Source organism: Polypterus senegalus, chromosome 16 (assembly GCF_016835505.1).
Source record: "Polypterus senegalus isolate Bchr_013 chromosome 16, ASM1683550v1, whole genome shotgun sequence".
Lineage (NCBI taxonomy): Eukaryota > Metazoa > Chordata > Cladistia > Polypteriformes > Polypteridae > Polypterus > Polypterus senegalus.
Genome location: NC_053169.1, coordinates 5,230,628 through 5,245,463, shown reverse-complemented (window position 1 = coordinate 5,245,463; position 14,836 = coordinate 5,230,628). Strand labels below are relative to the sequence as shown.

Sequence of the window (14,836 nt, the reverse complement as noted above, 5' to 3'; positions counted from 1 at the left end):
TGTCTTTGAATTCAGCCCTCATTTCCATCAAACGATGTGCCATCCTTTCGTTCCTAACACATTACCAGTCCATATCAGTAGAGATAGCCAGCACAATTTTTTTTTTACCATTGAGATCTGATGTGTTTTCAAAGTGTTCCTCTAATTTTTTTGAGCAGTATATATATATATATTATGGCAGTAGGGGGCGCTAGTGCTCCCTTTAACCCTCAGGTACTACGCTGGACACTGGATAAAAGTCCAATACTCCTTTATTATTTCTCAACAATGTGCACAAAGCACCCTCCACACTACTCCAATACCAATCACAAAATAAACACAATAATCTCTCCTCCTCGCCCAGACACTTTGCCCCGACACTTCGCCCTCCTACCTCCCAGCTCAGCTCAGTGTCTGGACTGGCCCACACTCCTTTTATACACCTTGACCTGGAGGTGTTCCTGTCCAATCAGACCACAGTCCCTTATTCCTTAAACAGTAGGGTAAACAGTCCTTTTCTTCACCCCGGGAGCACGTCATTCCTTCCTGTCACGGGACCGTGACGTACTCCCGGGTTATAGGGCACACAAGAGCCCACGAGCCCCCCTACAGCGACTCCCGGTGGCCCCCAAGGTATCCAGCAGGGCTGTGTATAAATACTACATAGTCCATGAGGCCCTGCTGGAACTCGGGGCACGATCCTGCTGTCGGGAGAGCTCCTCCTGGGGGTGAGGGCTGGAGCACAAAGCTGGCACCCTCGACAATATATGTATATGTGAAAATGATTGGGACCTTTGCAGTGTGGTCAGTAAAGGGTAGCTTGGTCAATCATCACCTCAGGGTTGTGCACTGTCTTAGCAGGTGTTACCTTTACATAGACGGGGTGAGGAGAAGGGCCGGCTAGTGTAATAAGAAGGTTCAGCCTCCTTTATCCAAGTAGCGATCTCCGTGCGCCAAGCACAGATTCCAGCTGAGACCATGTGATCCTCTGGAGTGAACAACAAGTAAAGCTGACCGTCTTCACCATAGCACTAATATGAGAAACCATGGCACAAGTGAGCTGGTGTACAAGGAGAAGAGGAGACTACCCAGCACTGATCCTTGGGGTACCCCTGGGCTTGCCTGATGCACCCTTGGCATCTCTTCTCTCCAGGGCGCACAGTAGGTTCTCCCCAAGTAGAAGGATTCACACCTTCTGAGAGCGGTCACAATAATGCTGAAGTCCGAGAGGGTGGCAGGGAGGATGTGATGGTCAACTATGTCTAAGGCAGAGGAAAGAACAAAGAGAATGGGGACAGATGGGGTGTTGGTAGCTTTACCCATCTGTAGAGTGTGTGACAAGAGATACTTTTATTCTATTATTAATAACTGTTAATATTTGTCTTGTTACTTATTGTATATTGATCTACCTGTACATTAGTCTGCCAATTTCTAAAACTGTCATAAAAATGTTGGTACACCTAAGAAGTAACAAATGTACCAAAACTAACAATATTGAAATGTTTGCGGAGTGAACCAGACAGAAACAAACAGAGACTACTTGTATGTGATGGGGGGCATGGGGGGGGGGGCGGAACTTAACCTGAGATGCTCCCTTTTTAAAAAAAAAAACCCCATTGACCTTGGCATGTTTTTCCTGGGTAGACTCGATCCTAACACGGACAGATGGGGTGTGAGGGGAAGCTGTTACCTGAGACCCCATGTGAGCAGTGAGAGACTTGAAACAGGACAGGAGAACGAAGTGCAGTGGTGCAGAAGGAGCGCTGTGGAGCAGACTGGTGCAATATCAGTGCAGCCCATCATGGAGACAAAGGTTTGACCATTGTGCGACTAAGAATCGTTGTAAAGACCACTTTTTTCCCTTTTTTTTGGTGTGTTCCCTGTATTGCACAACAAATTAAGAACTGCTGGTACAGACCATTTTGACAAACTAGAAAGACCAAACTTCACCTGCTCATAGAGGGGGCTAACCATGAGAAAAGTAAAAAGATCCTTACTTTTCCATAATGAGGTAAAACTCTAGATCACAAAAAGTCGAATGCTTTTCATAAAAGAAATATCGTTAAGAGTGTCCAGAAATCAATTTAAATAAGAAATAGGAGGTTTTGGAGATCACTGAGCTTGACTTTTACTTAATAAAGTAACTACTTACTCATAACAGGGTCCCACAGTTTTCCTTATTATAGGAAACAGCGCAGGTTTCTTTCTAAAATGATGTTGCCTATTCTGAGCTTGTCGAAGAGTTTCAAATTCAAAGGGTTGGACCAGGAAGACCTAAAAAACAAATAAAGAAAAATGTAACAAAAAACACGAATGTCGATAATCATAAACAAAATTAAGCAGTAGAGTGCCGTACCGTGTTAGCCATAGAGTGATACAGGAGAAAGTAGGGTGAAATGACACCTTTTATTGGCTAACTAAATAGATTACAAATGCATGGCCAGTAAAAGGTGTCATTTCACCCTAGTTTCTCCTGTATCAAACAAAAATTGAGTGAATAGTGTTATTCATTTTTAAGTCTAGTGTTAGCTTTGTTTCATATAACATTTTCGTTTCAGAATCCCCTTGCAAACAATTGCCTTTGGAAAACTGGCATGCATTTGTTAGACTTTGGCATAAAATACGCAATTTCCGGAAGTCTGGTGAAAGTGCTGCAATTGAATTGTAATAGAAGATCCAAGGGAAATTCAAATATGCTAAGAATGACAGGAACTCTTTCCTAATATGAGACAAAGGGGAAATGAGTAACCAGAAATCCAGATATGAAACAATAAAAAATAAAGTTCTGATCTGAATGAACTGTAGAGCAGGAGCAGGAGGGCAAGAGAGATAAAAGTGTTTAGTACAACTGACATGGGTAACTTGCCAGCAGCAAATATACAGTATGGAAAAACAAAAAATGTCCAGTCTGATGATAAGAGGGTACAAGCTGGGCACAGTCCTGAGCAGGAACTGAGAGCGGTCTTATTAAGCATTTTATCACCACGCAATCTGTTTGGGTCACACCATTATTCAAGTCAACATTGCTGACTAGGGAGGTGTGGATTCATGGATTTCTGTTAATTTCCAGCTTTTATTGTTGTAAGAGAACAGACAGACCATGATGAAGAGTTAGGGCAGCACCCAGGTGACTCCATATAACTGGAAGGCAGGAATGCAAAAGAAAACAAGCAGTGATTACAGAAAAGTCTTTTCAGAGACGAGTTCCAACGTGAACTGTTTTTAAATTGACTGAACGTCTGGTCATAAGTCCTTCCGGCAGGAAGAGGTGGGACCAGGAGGACGGACACCAGATGTGATGTCAGGGGTGTTACAGCTGTCAATCATCCTGTCCGCAGAGGGAGGCAGAGAAAAGGCACTAGGACACAGCGCCAACCCCTGGAGTGGCGGGGAATTACAATGGTCGGAGCCCTTAAGCTGTCACCTATGCGCACGTGCGTGACAGTGAACAAATATTTGCAGCTCAATAATTGAACTGAAAATTTTGTAGTTTTTTTTTTTATCTCTGTGGAGTCGCTTTTATAATCCGTAGCCATTTTTAAATCTAGATGAATGATATTACATTAGAACATTAAAAAAATTGTGACAAGAACAGGCTCTTCATCCAAACATGCTTGTCCATTGTATTCACTGAGATTGTTCAAAATAACATCAAGCCGAGATTTAAAGGTCTCTAACGTTTTGCACTACTGGGTCACTTATTCCATGTATCTGTGGCTCTTTGCATGAAGAAAAACTTTAAAACATTTGTGCAAAATGTGCCCTTAACATGTTTCCAACCCTATTACTGTTCTTGTTGAATAATTTATTTTTAAAGTGACTTCTAGGGTAATTCTTTTCATAATTTAAATACTTCATTCATGTCACCTCTTAATTTTCAATCTCTTAGACTGAAATCAGCCCAGGAGCTCTGCTCTGCTACATCAGAGTTCAAGACGGGTCTGTTGATGTACACTCACCTAAGGGATTATTAGGAACACCTGTTCAATTCCTCATTAATGTAATTATCTAATCAACCAATCACATGGCAGTTGCTTCATTTAGGGCTGTGGTCCTGGTCAAGACAATCTCCTGAACTCCAAACTGAATGTCAGAATGGCAAAGAAAGGTGATTTAAGCAATTTGGAGCGTGGCATGGTTGTTGGTGCCAGACGGGCCGGTCTGAGTATTTCACAATCTGCTCAGTTACTGGGATTTTCACGCACAACCATTTCTAGGGTTTACAAAGCAGGGTGTGAAAAGGAAAAAAAAACATCCAGTATGCGGCAGTCCTGTGGGCGAAAATGCCTTGTTGATGCTAGAGGTCAGAGGAGAATGAATGGGCCGACTGATTCAAGCTGATAGAAGAGCAACTTTGACTGAAATAACCACTCGTTACAACCGAGGTATGCAGCAAAGCATTTGTGAAGCCACAACACGCACAACCTTTGAGGCGGATGGGCTACAACAGCAGAAGACCCCACCGGGTACCACTCATCTCCACTACAAATAGGAAAAAGAGGCTACAATTTGCACGAGCTCACCAAAATTGGACAGTTGAAGACTGGAAAAATGTTGTCTGGTCTGATGAGTCTCGATTTCTGTTGAGACATTCAAATGGTAGAGTCAGAATTTGGCGTAAACTGAATGAGAACATGGATCCATCATGCCTTGTTACCACTGTGCAGGCTGGTGGTGGTGGTGTAATGGTGTGGGGGATGTTTTCTTGGCACACTTTAGGCCCCTTAGTGCCAATTGGGCATCGTTTAAATGCCATGGGCTACCTGAGCATTGTTTCTGACCATGTCCATCCCTTCATGACCACCATGTACCCATCCTCTGATGGCTACTTCCAGCAGGATAATGCACCATGTCACAAAGCTCGAATCATTTCAAATTGGTTTCTTGAACATGACAATGAGTTCCCTGTACTAAAATGGCCCCACAGTCACCAGATCTCAACCCAATAGAGCATCTTTGGGATGTGGTGGAACGGGAGCTTCATGCCCTGGATGTGCATCCCACAAATCTCCATCAACTGCAAGATGCTATCCTATCAATATGGGCCAACATTTCTAAAGAATGCTTTCAGCACCTTGTTGAATCAATGCCACGTAGAATGAAGGCAGTTCTGAAGGTCAAACACCGGATTAGTATGGTGGTCCTAATAATCCTTTAGGTGAGTGTATACATGGCTGCTCTGAACGAGGTACGTGTCACGCTTACTCATTGGAGGATCTCATTACGGGCTCTGTCGAGGTGTGTAATGACCCGCAGGGATGAGAGGTGGCGCTGCTGCTAACATTGTCTACTCCTGCCCAGTGAGGGTCCCTGACTCCGCCCTTTCCAGTTCCTCATCCATAAGAATCCTGGATTCCTGGAAGGAGGTGTCATTTTATACAAGGGCAACTTTGAAAGAAGAATTTTGTTTTTCTTGATTCCTTTACATTTGTACTAATTATATCTCTATGTTATGTTAAGTGTGCTTTTTGTTGCTTCTTCATTATTATTCTTTTCTAATTTGAATTTGTTTTTCTTTTCTTGTAACTATTTCTTTGACATCTTGTAAAGCACTTTGCGTTACATTATTTGTATGAAGATGTGCTATAGAAATAAATAAATGTTGTTGTTGTTGTATGTCAGTCAGTCAGTCATTGTCCAACCAGCTATATCCTAACTACAGGGTCACAGGGGTCTGCTGGAGCCAATCCCAGCCAACACAGGGCGCAAGGCAGGAACTAATCCCGGGCAGGATGCCACACACACTCACACACCAAGCACACAGTTGGGACAATCTAGGAACGCCAATGCACCTGACCTGCATGTCTTTGGACTGTGGGAGGAAACCCACACAGACACGGGGAGAACATGCAAACTCCACGCAGGGAGGACCTGAGAAGCGAACCCGGGTCTCCTTACTGAGAGGAAGCAGCGCCACCTACTGTGCCACCGTGCTGCCCTGTTGTTGTATGAGACAAATAAAATTTAAATTGATTGAGATTATATATACATACAAATAATATACTGATTACAATAAATAATGCCCTCTATTGCCTCTTATATTCAAAGGCTCTTGTAAGTTCGACTTTCTTTCAAATTCCGATCAAAGAATTAAAATTCTTGTAAGATTTGTTGAGTCGATGGAATTGTTGCATTTGGATACATTAGTGAATGAAAAAAGGATTTGGGGTCTTTATTCACATTGTGACGGATGCCCCTCTGATGGAAGGCTCCCCCCGGAAAACACAAGAGGGCAAACCCCCTGGATTACATTGGGGCCACGGGTTTAGAGCTTAGAAGGTCAACCCTGCTGGAGCCCATGGGCACCACCAGGGGGCACCTGGAAAGTTCTGGAGCCCTGGACTGCAGCACCTCCGCCACACCTGGAACTGCTACCAGAAAAAGATCTGGGAACACATGGAGCACTTTCGGGGGGCCCTTACAGCACTTCTGCCTCAGCTGGAAGTGCTGAAAGAAGACAATTGGAGAGCACCTGGAGAAGTTCCTGGGTGCAGTATAAGAGGGGACACCTCACTCCGTTCAAGGAGCCAGAGTTGGGAAGTGGAGGACAAAGCTTGCTGGGAGAGGAGTGGAGGCGGTAAAGAAATAGAGAAGGAAGAAAAGAGAGAGAGAGAGAGAGGGAGAGAGAGAGAGAGAGAGAGAGAGAGGGAGAGGGACTGAGCAGCATTGTTGTGCTTGATAATTGTCTAATGTGCTCTGAAGTGGGGAGCGGATAATAGAGCCGAGTGTGGTGTTTTACACGTGTGTGTCTCTGTGCCTGTCTGTGTCCGGCTTTGGGGAGCTGTACGTCGCCGTGGCTTTCACAACATGTATGTGTAAACTCTATTTTACTAGAGTTAAGAAAAGCTTTCTTTCTTTCCTTCTTCACCTGACCTTCTGTCAGTGCTTGTTGGCGTGACGTCACAGGTAGAGTCTCGGAGACTTGGCAAGCACGAGGCACTGCTGGTTAGGCAGTGACAGTCCTGCTCTTTGTCTACTGAAGGTGGAAACTAAAGGTGTGAATGAAGTTTAAACATAAACTAAACACGGGAGCTTCAGCTTTGTGTAACTGCAGCACCTCTAACCAGAAGCCACTTACCTAACGCATGAACTTGCTGTTTGCCCAATGTTTTTTGACACAGTCTATTACTCTGACACGGGTTCAACAATAATGACTGTATGACATCAGTAGCTTCTACAAGGATTATATTGGGTTTTTCAAAAATATCAGTAGTTCTTGCTAAAGTATATTAATGGTTTCAGAAACCCTCCTCTCTGCTAGACGTACATTTCTACACTTGAGTATCACTGATCAGATTATCTCTTTTAGCTGGAACAGGAATGTAACTTGGAATGTCTTTCTTTTGCAATCTGTTGTTGTTTCAGCACATTTCTGGCCTATTTATTTATCTGTCAGGCAGTCTGTTTAATCCGCTGGTTTACGAGAAATCAGTCCCTTACGAGCAGAACAGTGTGTGACACACAGACAGTAATTTATGTCAGCACATTGCCCTGATTCATTCAAGACAATTGCTTGTCATTTTCAGGGGTCTCCTCCTACAGTTTTGTGCTTGCTGTTAGGCCGAATGGACGCGGTGTGGAGATGTTTGTGAATGTGCCTCCCAGTAATGTGCAGGTCAGGCTCTAACTGCCATTAAATAAAAAGGCAGGAATATAAAATGAGTAAATGGACAGACATTTTACTATGCTGTGTTTTTCCAGCATGGCCACAAGTCATTCCTATCCAGTGCTTATCGCTGTATGGGATAGCATCTCCCTCTACATCACCCTGTCCTACAAAAACAGCACTCAGAAATTCAGTTAAGGGAGTGCAAAAATAAAATGGTGCAAAGTGTTGTTCAGCTCTGAATGAATTCTAGACTGAGGTGTCATCTACCGGGTGTTTATGTTGTAAGATAAGAAGCAGACACGAGAAAGGTTTAGGACACAAAAAGAAATAAATCAAAAAAGAGATGATCTGTTTACAAAGACAGCCATAATGTCTTCTCAGATGGGAATCCGAATCAGAACTAACTCAAACATGGCCGACCATCTAGTCATATGGGATTCAGGGAACAACGTCAGCTGTAGAATGGCTGTCAATCTTCCATTATGCAGAGGGAGGAAGAGGGAAGGAGGCCTTAGCATACAGTGCCAATCCCTGGTTCGATGGCTAATTACCATCACCAGAGCCCTTAAGCTGCCTCCCAAGCGCACACACACGTGACGTGTTCTCCTTGTGCTGAGGCAGATTTCATCCACAAAACCCATTAATGATTAAACTCCTATTTTTTTGGTGAGGGGGTATGGATGTTCCTTGGAGGGGTGTGAATAAAACAAGTTAGATATTCTTTCAGTATTGCTGCCTGTACGCTATTAGGCTGGAATTATTGTGGCAAAGCTAATAATTACTTTGTGTTTTGTAACACTAGGTGGCGCTATACCAGTGCTTAACCCGACACACAGCCACTGACAAGAGCAGGTTAAAAGCACCAAGAAGTTGTTTTAGTTTCTTCTTTATGTACAGTGCTCCTCAAGCACCACCATCACCAATAAACAGGCAAATAAATACGATATTAAACACAAGTAAATCCCAATTCTCTCCTCCACACCTCCCAGCAAGCTCTGTCCTCTACCTCACAACTCCAGCTCACTTGCTGGGTTCCCATCAGTCCTTTAAATAGTCCTCGACACGGAAGTGCTTCTGTCCTTCCGACCACGTGAATGGCTGGCACTTCCGGGTCTAATGAAGAACTGACTTTTTCTTCAGCCCGGAAGTACTTTGGGGCTTCTGTCCTCATGACTACCTCGTCCGTACTTCTGGGCCATAAGGAAATTATGAGTACCCAGTTTCTTCAACAGCTCCCCCTGGCGGCACCCATGGCACCCAACAGGGCTGAGAATCCAAACTCCAAGTCCCAGGATGCCCTGCGAGAATCCATAGCACTGCTACACTCCAGGAGTGCTGCCATCTAGCGTTCTGGGGGAGGCAGTGTCGGCATGTAAGTGCCTTCTCCCATCATTCCATTCCAGGGGTGTCCCAGTTGGGTTGAGCTGCTGGCCCCTCCATCACAGTTTCCAACTGTCCTGCTGTTTTGTACGTGTATGAAGCTCTGCATAGTCAGGCAGCAGTTGCGTTGCGGGCGTTTACTGCTTAGCTCTATTAGGCTGGCATCACAATGCATGACTTTAAGTCAGAGAACATGTCAGTCGCTGGATTGTGGTGTCACAGGAGCACACGGGTGACGGACTACACCACCTTCTAGTGACTTTTCAGCCTGGTTTCAAGCAGATCCTTATCACAATGGAGTTGTGGCAGCCACAAGTTATCATGGAAGCCGTGTTTTACAACTCTGTGTCCTCGCAGGTGGCTGCAGCATTACACCACAGCAGTGTTTCATGGAGTTCTCTGCATCGCTTAATTTTGCCTACATTTTCTCAAGATAATGTGGTGAGATTAGCGGAGCAGTATTCGAAATTAAAGGAACCAACGTTTCCCAAAGTATTTATTTAAACTACAGAGGTAAGAGAAACATAAACTTTCATTCGCAGAAACTGTGTCATTCGTCGGCGAGAACCAACGTGCATGAATGCAATATTAGCAAGTTGCGAACGCTGTAAGAGCCCAGCTGTTGAGTAAAATTAGTCATCAGATTAACATTTGTGTTTATAAAACTGGTTTCACACATGCAGTTTTATTCACATTTAATTTACTGGAAATTGCTAAAAGTAAACACAAAATGAAATGATGGGAAAGTTGATCTGATGTTGCAGTGCAAAAGAGGCTGGGAAAGTTAACCTGGCAGAGTTACAATATTTATAGTGAAAGGAGCTCAAGTAACAAGCAGCAGGCTGTTTCTTCACACTCTGTGTGGTCTTGGACGTTATCAGCTTATTAATATACCAGTAACGGCACACTGCTATAACGATATCGTGCAGTGAATACACTTGACTTGAGCATTCCTGGTTTTCATCCTCTTTCTTTCTCTGTACATTTGGCATTCGTTTGCTCCGAGGTTGATACACTTGCTGTTTCCAGAGCAGCTCTTCTTTTCTCCACCCTAGCGGCCCGCTTCTTCTCTTCTTTCGTCTGCATCTTTTTGCGTTATAACTGATTAAGTCAGTGTTTGTGTTGCAATTGCTTAGTATGTTTCCTTAATTTTTCACGTAAGCTGGCACTTAAGTCTTCAATCTGCCTCAAGAATGATTTAAGATATGAAGACGTAGGGGAAGTGATGGTGGTAGGGAATGAGAACGGCGCCCCCACGCATGTGCCACACGGCCGCCCTGCCGAGAGTTGACAATAAAATAAAATAAAAATAAAAAGAGGAATAACATTGGAGGTCAATAACCACACCGAAAGCAGATAGTAGACGTCACGTAGTATATGGGTACTAAATTTCAGGTCAACAGGTCAAACTGTTTGTGAGCTACAGGTGATTTAGAATCCTGGACAGACAAACGAATAGCCACAGTAGTGTATTATATATAAAGATAGCACATACTGAGGTGCTTCTTGCAAACTAATTTGCATTAACATTAAAGAATTTACTGTAGATATTATTTGGAGTTTTGTTTCTGTAATTGCTGTTTTATGTCAACCAAATATACAATACTATCCACGTGACCGATCAAAGTTATTTTAAATCTCTTGCCCTCCGTGTGACTTCAGTGCCTTTCCTCCGTATCCACTTGTGTCTGCACCTCTCCTGACTGGCGTTCCCTTTGTCGAGTCTATTCCCATAAAGCCCACTTCTTAGACTTTTTATTTTGAGGCACCATGCTCACTTCTTTTACACTTTCCATGCCCCGGGCATCCATATATCGGGGGGCAGCACATCCAATCTAAAGAGTGTTGCTCCATTTCAAAACTAATTTTAATATGGAAAAATTTAAATTATTGTAGCTCATTCACGGTGAAGCACTATGACTTCTAAACGCTAGAAGTGCTTGCACCGCTCCCTCTCCCTCAGTCCCGTATGCACAGTGAACGTGTTGAGGGTCATTTGTCCAACTTTGGTGGTGCAGTGAAGTGTTTCCCTCACTTATTTCATCTCGCGTGTTCTTTTTCTAGTTAGTCCAGTAAGGCAAGTCGAGGAGATATGTAGTTAGGAGTCTGGTCGGGGTCCTTGACCTTTCAGACCTTCCACGTCACAAGCGCATCTGACCAGCGTGGCTTTAATCAGCACTGAGAAAGAATTCCTCACAGACGATGTAAAAAATGAGGAAGTACAATTGATCTAATTGGGGGAAACAAACTTAAAATGAATGTTTCATTTGAATAAAGTGTTTATTTCTTATTTAATATGCCATTCTTTATCATTCACTTTGACAGCACCTCACCTTAGGGGGCATACAATCAAGTAGTTTGCCCCGGGCATCTTTTATCCGCTGCACGCCACTGCTCTGACATAATATTGATTATTATCTAACAATGATGATAGGAGTAAAGGTGGGATTTGAAAGGGGAACATTTTGGTGTTTTGTAGACTGCATTACATAAACTTACAAGTAAGTCATTTATGGGTTTTTTTTTTAGTGCCATTAAGTGGGTTTTGGTGAGCTGCAGATTTTTGTAGCACCTGCAGACTCTGACTGGGAGCGGTGAGGGTCTTTTCTACCCTCTCAGCACTTGAGGCGCAGGTTTGAAGTTCCTCCAGTCTTTGCTGAGGGTTTTGCACTGACGATTTCAGTTTTCTTCAATAACTAAATAATAATAACAATGCATTTATTTATATAGCACCTTTCCGATGCTCAAGGCACTTCACAAAGTTTAAGAATGAACGGCAGGGTATATGGCATTGTTGCAATATATGAAGCACAGTTACGAACTCATTAAGCCTGGCGTACCGGCCTGGTTATGTCCAACTTCTTCTGCATTTAGGACGAGGATCTTCGTTACTGGCTGGGCCCGTGTGCTCCTCTGAAGCTGTCCTCTTATTTTGTTTTTTATGTAAAAATGAGAAGTAAAGTGTTGCCTAATCACTGACTCATCAACCCCACTTTTACAAAATGAGTGGCTTTGTTGGGATTTCTAGAACACGACAATTACGAACGCATAATATCACATGCGCAACCTGGCAGTCACACTGTGTTCGCTGTGTGTTTTTTTTCCGGAAAAAAGCAAAAAGAAAACACAAAACCGAAAGTAAAATGTGAACAAGTACGGCGTACTCGGGTGGTGCTCCTCCGTCTTCACTTTGACATCCTCGCGAAGAGCTCTTGACGGCGTGGCACTCGCCGATGGTCTGGCTGGCTGGCGACGCGAGCAGATCGGACGTCTTGTGCTGCGCAGCTGACTGACTGGGCGGGTCGGGCGGCGCTGGCGAGCTTCTGACTGCTTGGGCGCGAGCGTTGAGTGCGCGCGTACATCCACCAAAGCGGGAAACCTGCGAGCTCAGGTGCTTCGCGACTGGCAGCCGGCGGCTCGACGCTGACTCCTCCTTCCTTCATCCCCGGGGGTCTATTGCTGACTTTCGTGTTCTCCATCTGCAGAAGGAGGAAATAAGTGTGAAGTGTCTCGGAACATGGCGGCAGGCAAGAATATGGGCCTTTTGCGTTGGCTCTGCAGGCGTACCTGCCTGAGTCGGAATCTCTGCTGGCACCTTGGCTTTTCGAGGAGTGCGGGTCATCTACGGGGCGCGTATGGCATGCCGAGTACGCAGATGCCTGGCAGCTGCGCGTCGCGCAGTTACACACAGCTCAAGAAACTTTCCGAGCAGGACCCGGACGCTTTCTGGGGTTCGCTGGCCAAGGACGGCTTACTGTGGAGCAAACCGTTCGAGCAGGTCCGAAACTGCGACTTCACCACGGGCAAAATTAACTGGTTTGTTGGAGGCGAGCTCAATGTCACCGGTGAGTCTTACTGAACGGGACAGTGACTGGGATTTCTAACAGTGAGTAGGATGATAATTGGCTAAACTTGTAATGGACTCGTTAACTTTGTTACAGCAACTTATTGCAACGTGTGCGCAATCGACTCGCCCTGATAAGCTAACGTATGTTAACATTCACATAACCGCACTGTCAAGACTGTTGGATGCCGGAGCTAATCCCGACAGCATCGTACGCGAGACAGAGACTAATCCTGGACGGAACGCAAGTCCATAGTGAGTCCAGTTAATGTAACGAAGTTAAGAACCGCAAATAATTGGAACCAACGCAGCATTGGTAGATGAAGTGGCGAATTTATAAACTTCACATAGGCAGCCAAGTTATTCGAAGTCGGGACGTGGCTTCGGTGAGGCAGCAGCTGTTAAGCTACCGTGTAATGAGGGAGTCACTTTATGATGATGATGATGATTATCATTATTATTATTATTATTATTACCCTACAACTGTTGAACTGACATCATCAGTTACTAGGCTACCAGTCATTTGACGCAGATCCAACTTTCGTGTGAAAGCTGTAGCGGAACAGAATGCAGCGGGTCCTGGAAAGCAATTCAGAGAATTGATTGGTTTGATTTCATTTAATCCCAGTTATGAGAATGACCTGAGATATTCACAGCACTTTTGATATCGAGGGCAGCACAGAGGCTAAATACAATTACTCTGCAAGAAAATGCGTTCTAATTTGCATGGATGTATTTCTTTAATAGTTTTTCTTGTTCTGGTTTAGTGAGAAGTTAAGCGAAATGACCCCTTTTATTGGCCAACTACAAAGATTACAAAATGCAAGTTTAGGAGGCAACTCAGGCCCCTTCTTCAGGCAAGATGTAACATTATGGATTCCAGCTAGCCTGAAGAAGGGGCCTGAGTTGCCTGCTAAGCTTGCATATTGTAATCTTTCTAGTTGGCCAATAAAAGGAGTCCTTTTGCTTAACGTCTCACTACGTCCATAATGGCTAACACGGTTCAACACCCTGCTACTATGTTCTGGTTTAGAAAGAATTTCAAAGCACTAACAGTTCTGCTTTTTCAGTGTACATATTGTTGGCTCTTGCAGTTGGTATTTCTTGTTAATTATTGCGCTGGAGAGTGACAACCTTTTTTATGTTGCTTAGAGAAAAGCCAAGCAAAATGACCCCTTTTATTGGCTAACTAAAAAGATTACAATATGCAAGCTTTCGAGGCAACTCAGGCCCCTTCTTCAGGCAAGATGTGATCACGTTGCTTATGAAAATGTAATTATGTTGCTTAGAAAAGTTAGAGTTTCACTATCTCCTTTTGTAGTTGCAGGGTGATGTACCGTGTTGGCCGTATGGATGCAATGAGAAGTGAAGCAAAACGATGGCTTTTATTGGCCAACTAAACAGATTACAATATGCAAGCTATCAAGGCAGCTCGGGTTTCTTCTTAAGGCATGTCGTAGTACAGAAACTGGACTCCCCTGTGTTTATATATAAACTAGGAAAGAAACAGTGTTCAGAAATATATTTTCATATGGGGTTATCTTCAGTGTCAAAAATGAACAGACCTCTCCAGACTGAGATCCACTTAGCAGGAGAGGAGAACAATATATGGCCAAGATCTTCTGATAAGATAACTGTCTGACAAAGTCTTTTGAAGTTTTTGATGAATTTTCCTTACAGTGTGAATCTGTAATCAAATCGACTGGGTCAGTTAGAGAGATGTAAATAGTCCTCGTGTTTGGTCATACAACTCCTGTCTCTGTCTAAACCATTTTGTAATGTGTTACATTTTAGCATCGGTTTAACCTCCCATTACTTTCTCTCCTGCTGTGTCGACAGTAGAAGTTGCTCGTAAGCACTGTGACTTTAAAATCCTTCTCACAGCGTCCATTGCTGCTGAAGTGAGCTCCCTCAGGAACACCTCTACTGCCATGCTTGATGAGGAACACATGTAAGTTCATTCTTTGGCAGAGTGTTTGTCCAGTTCCTCCCACATAGAGTTCAGTGTTGGGACATTTCATACA

At 43.9% G+C, this 14,836-nt stretch overlaps 1 protein-coding gene across 1 annotated transcript in view; it reads left to right on the top strand.

Moving 5' to 3' along the window:
- Positions 1 to 12,043: 12,043 nt before the first annotated feature.
- Positions 12,044 to 14,836, top strand: part of LOC120516326 (acetyl-coenzyme A synthetase 2-like, mitochondrial) — a 48,105-nt gene continuing 45,312 nt past the window's right edge. The window contains exon 1 of the mRNA XM_039737921.1: positions 12,044 to 12,813. Coding sequence (XP_039593855.1) covers positions 12,486 to 12,813 — 328 coding nt within the window. The 5' untranslated portion in view covers positions 12,044 to 12,485. The remainder of the gene's footprint in view (positions 12,814 to 14,836) is intronic.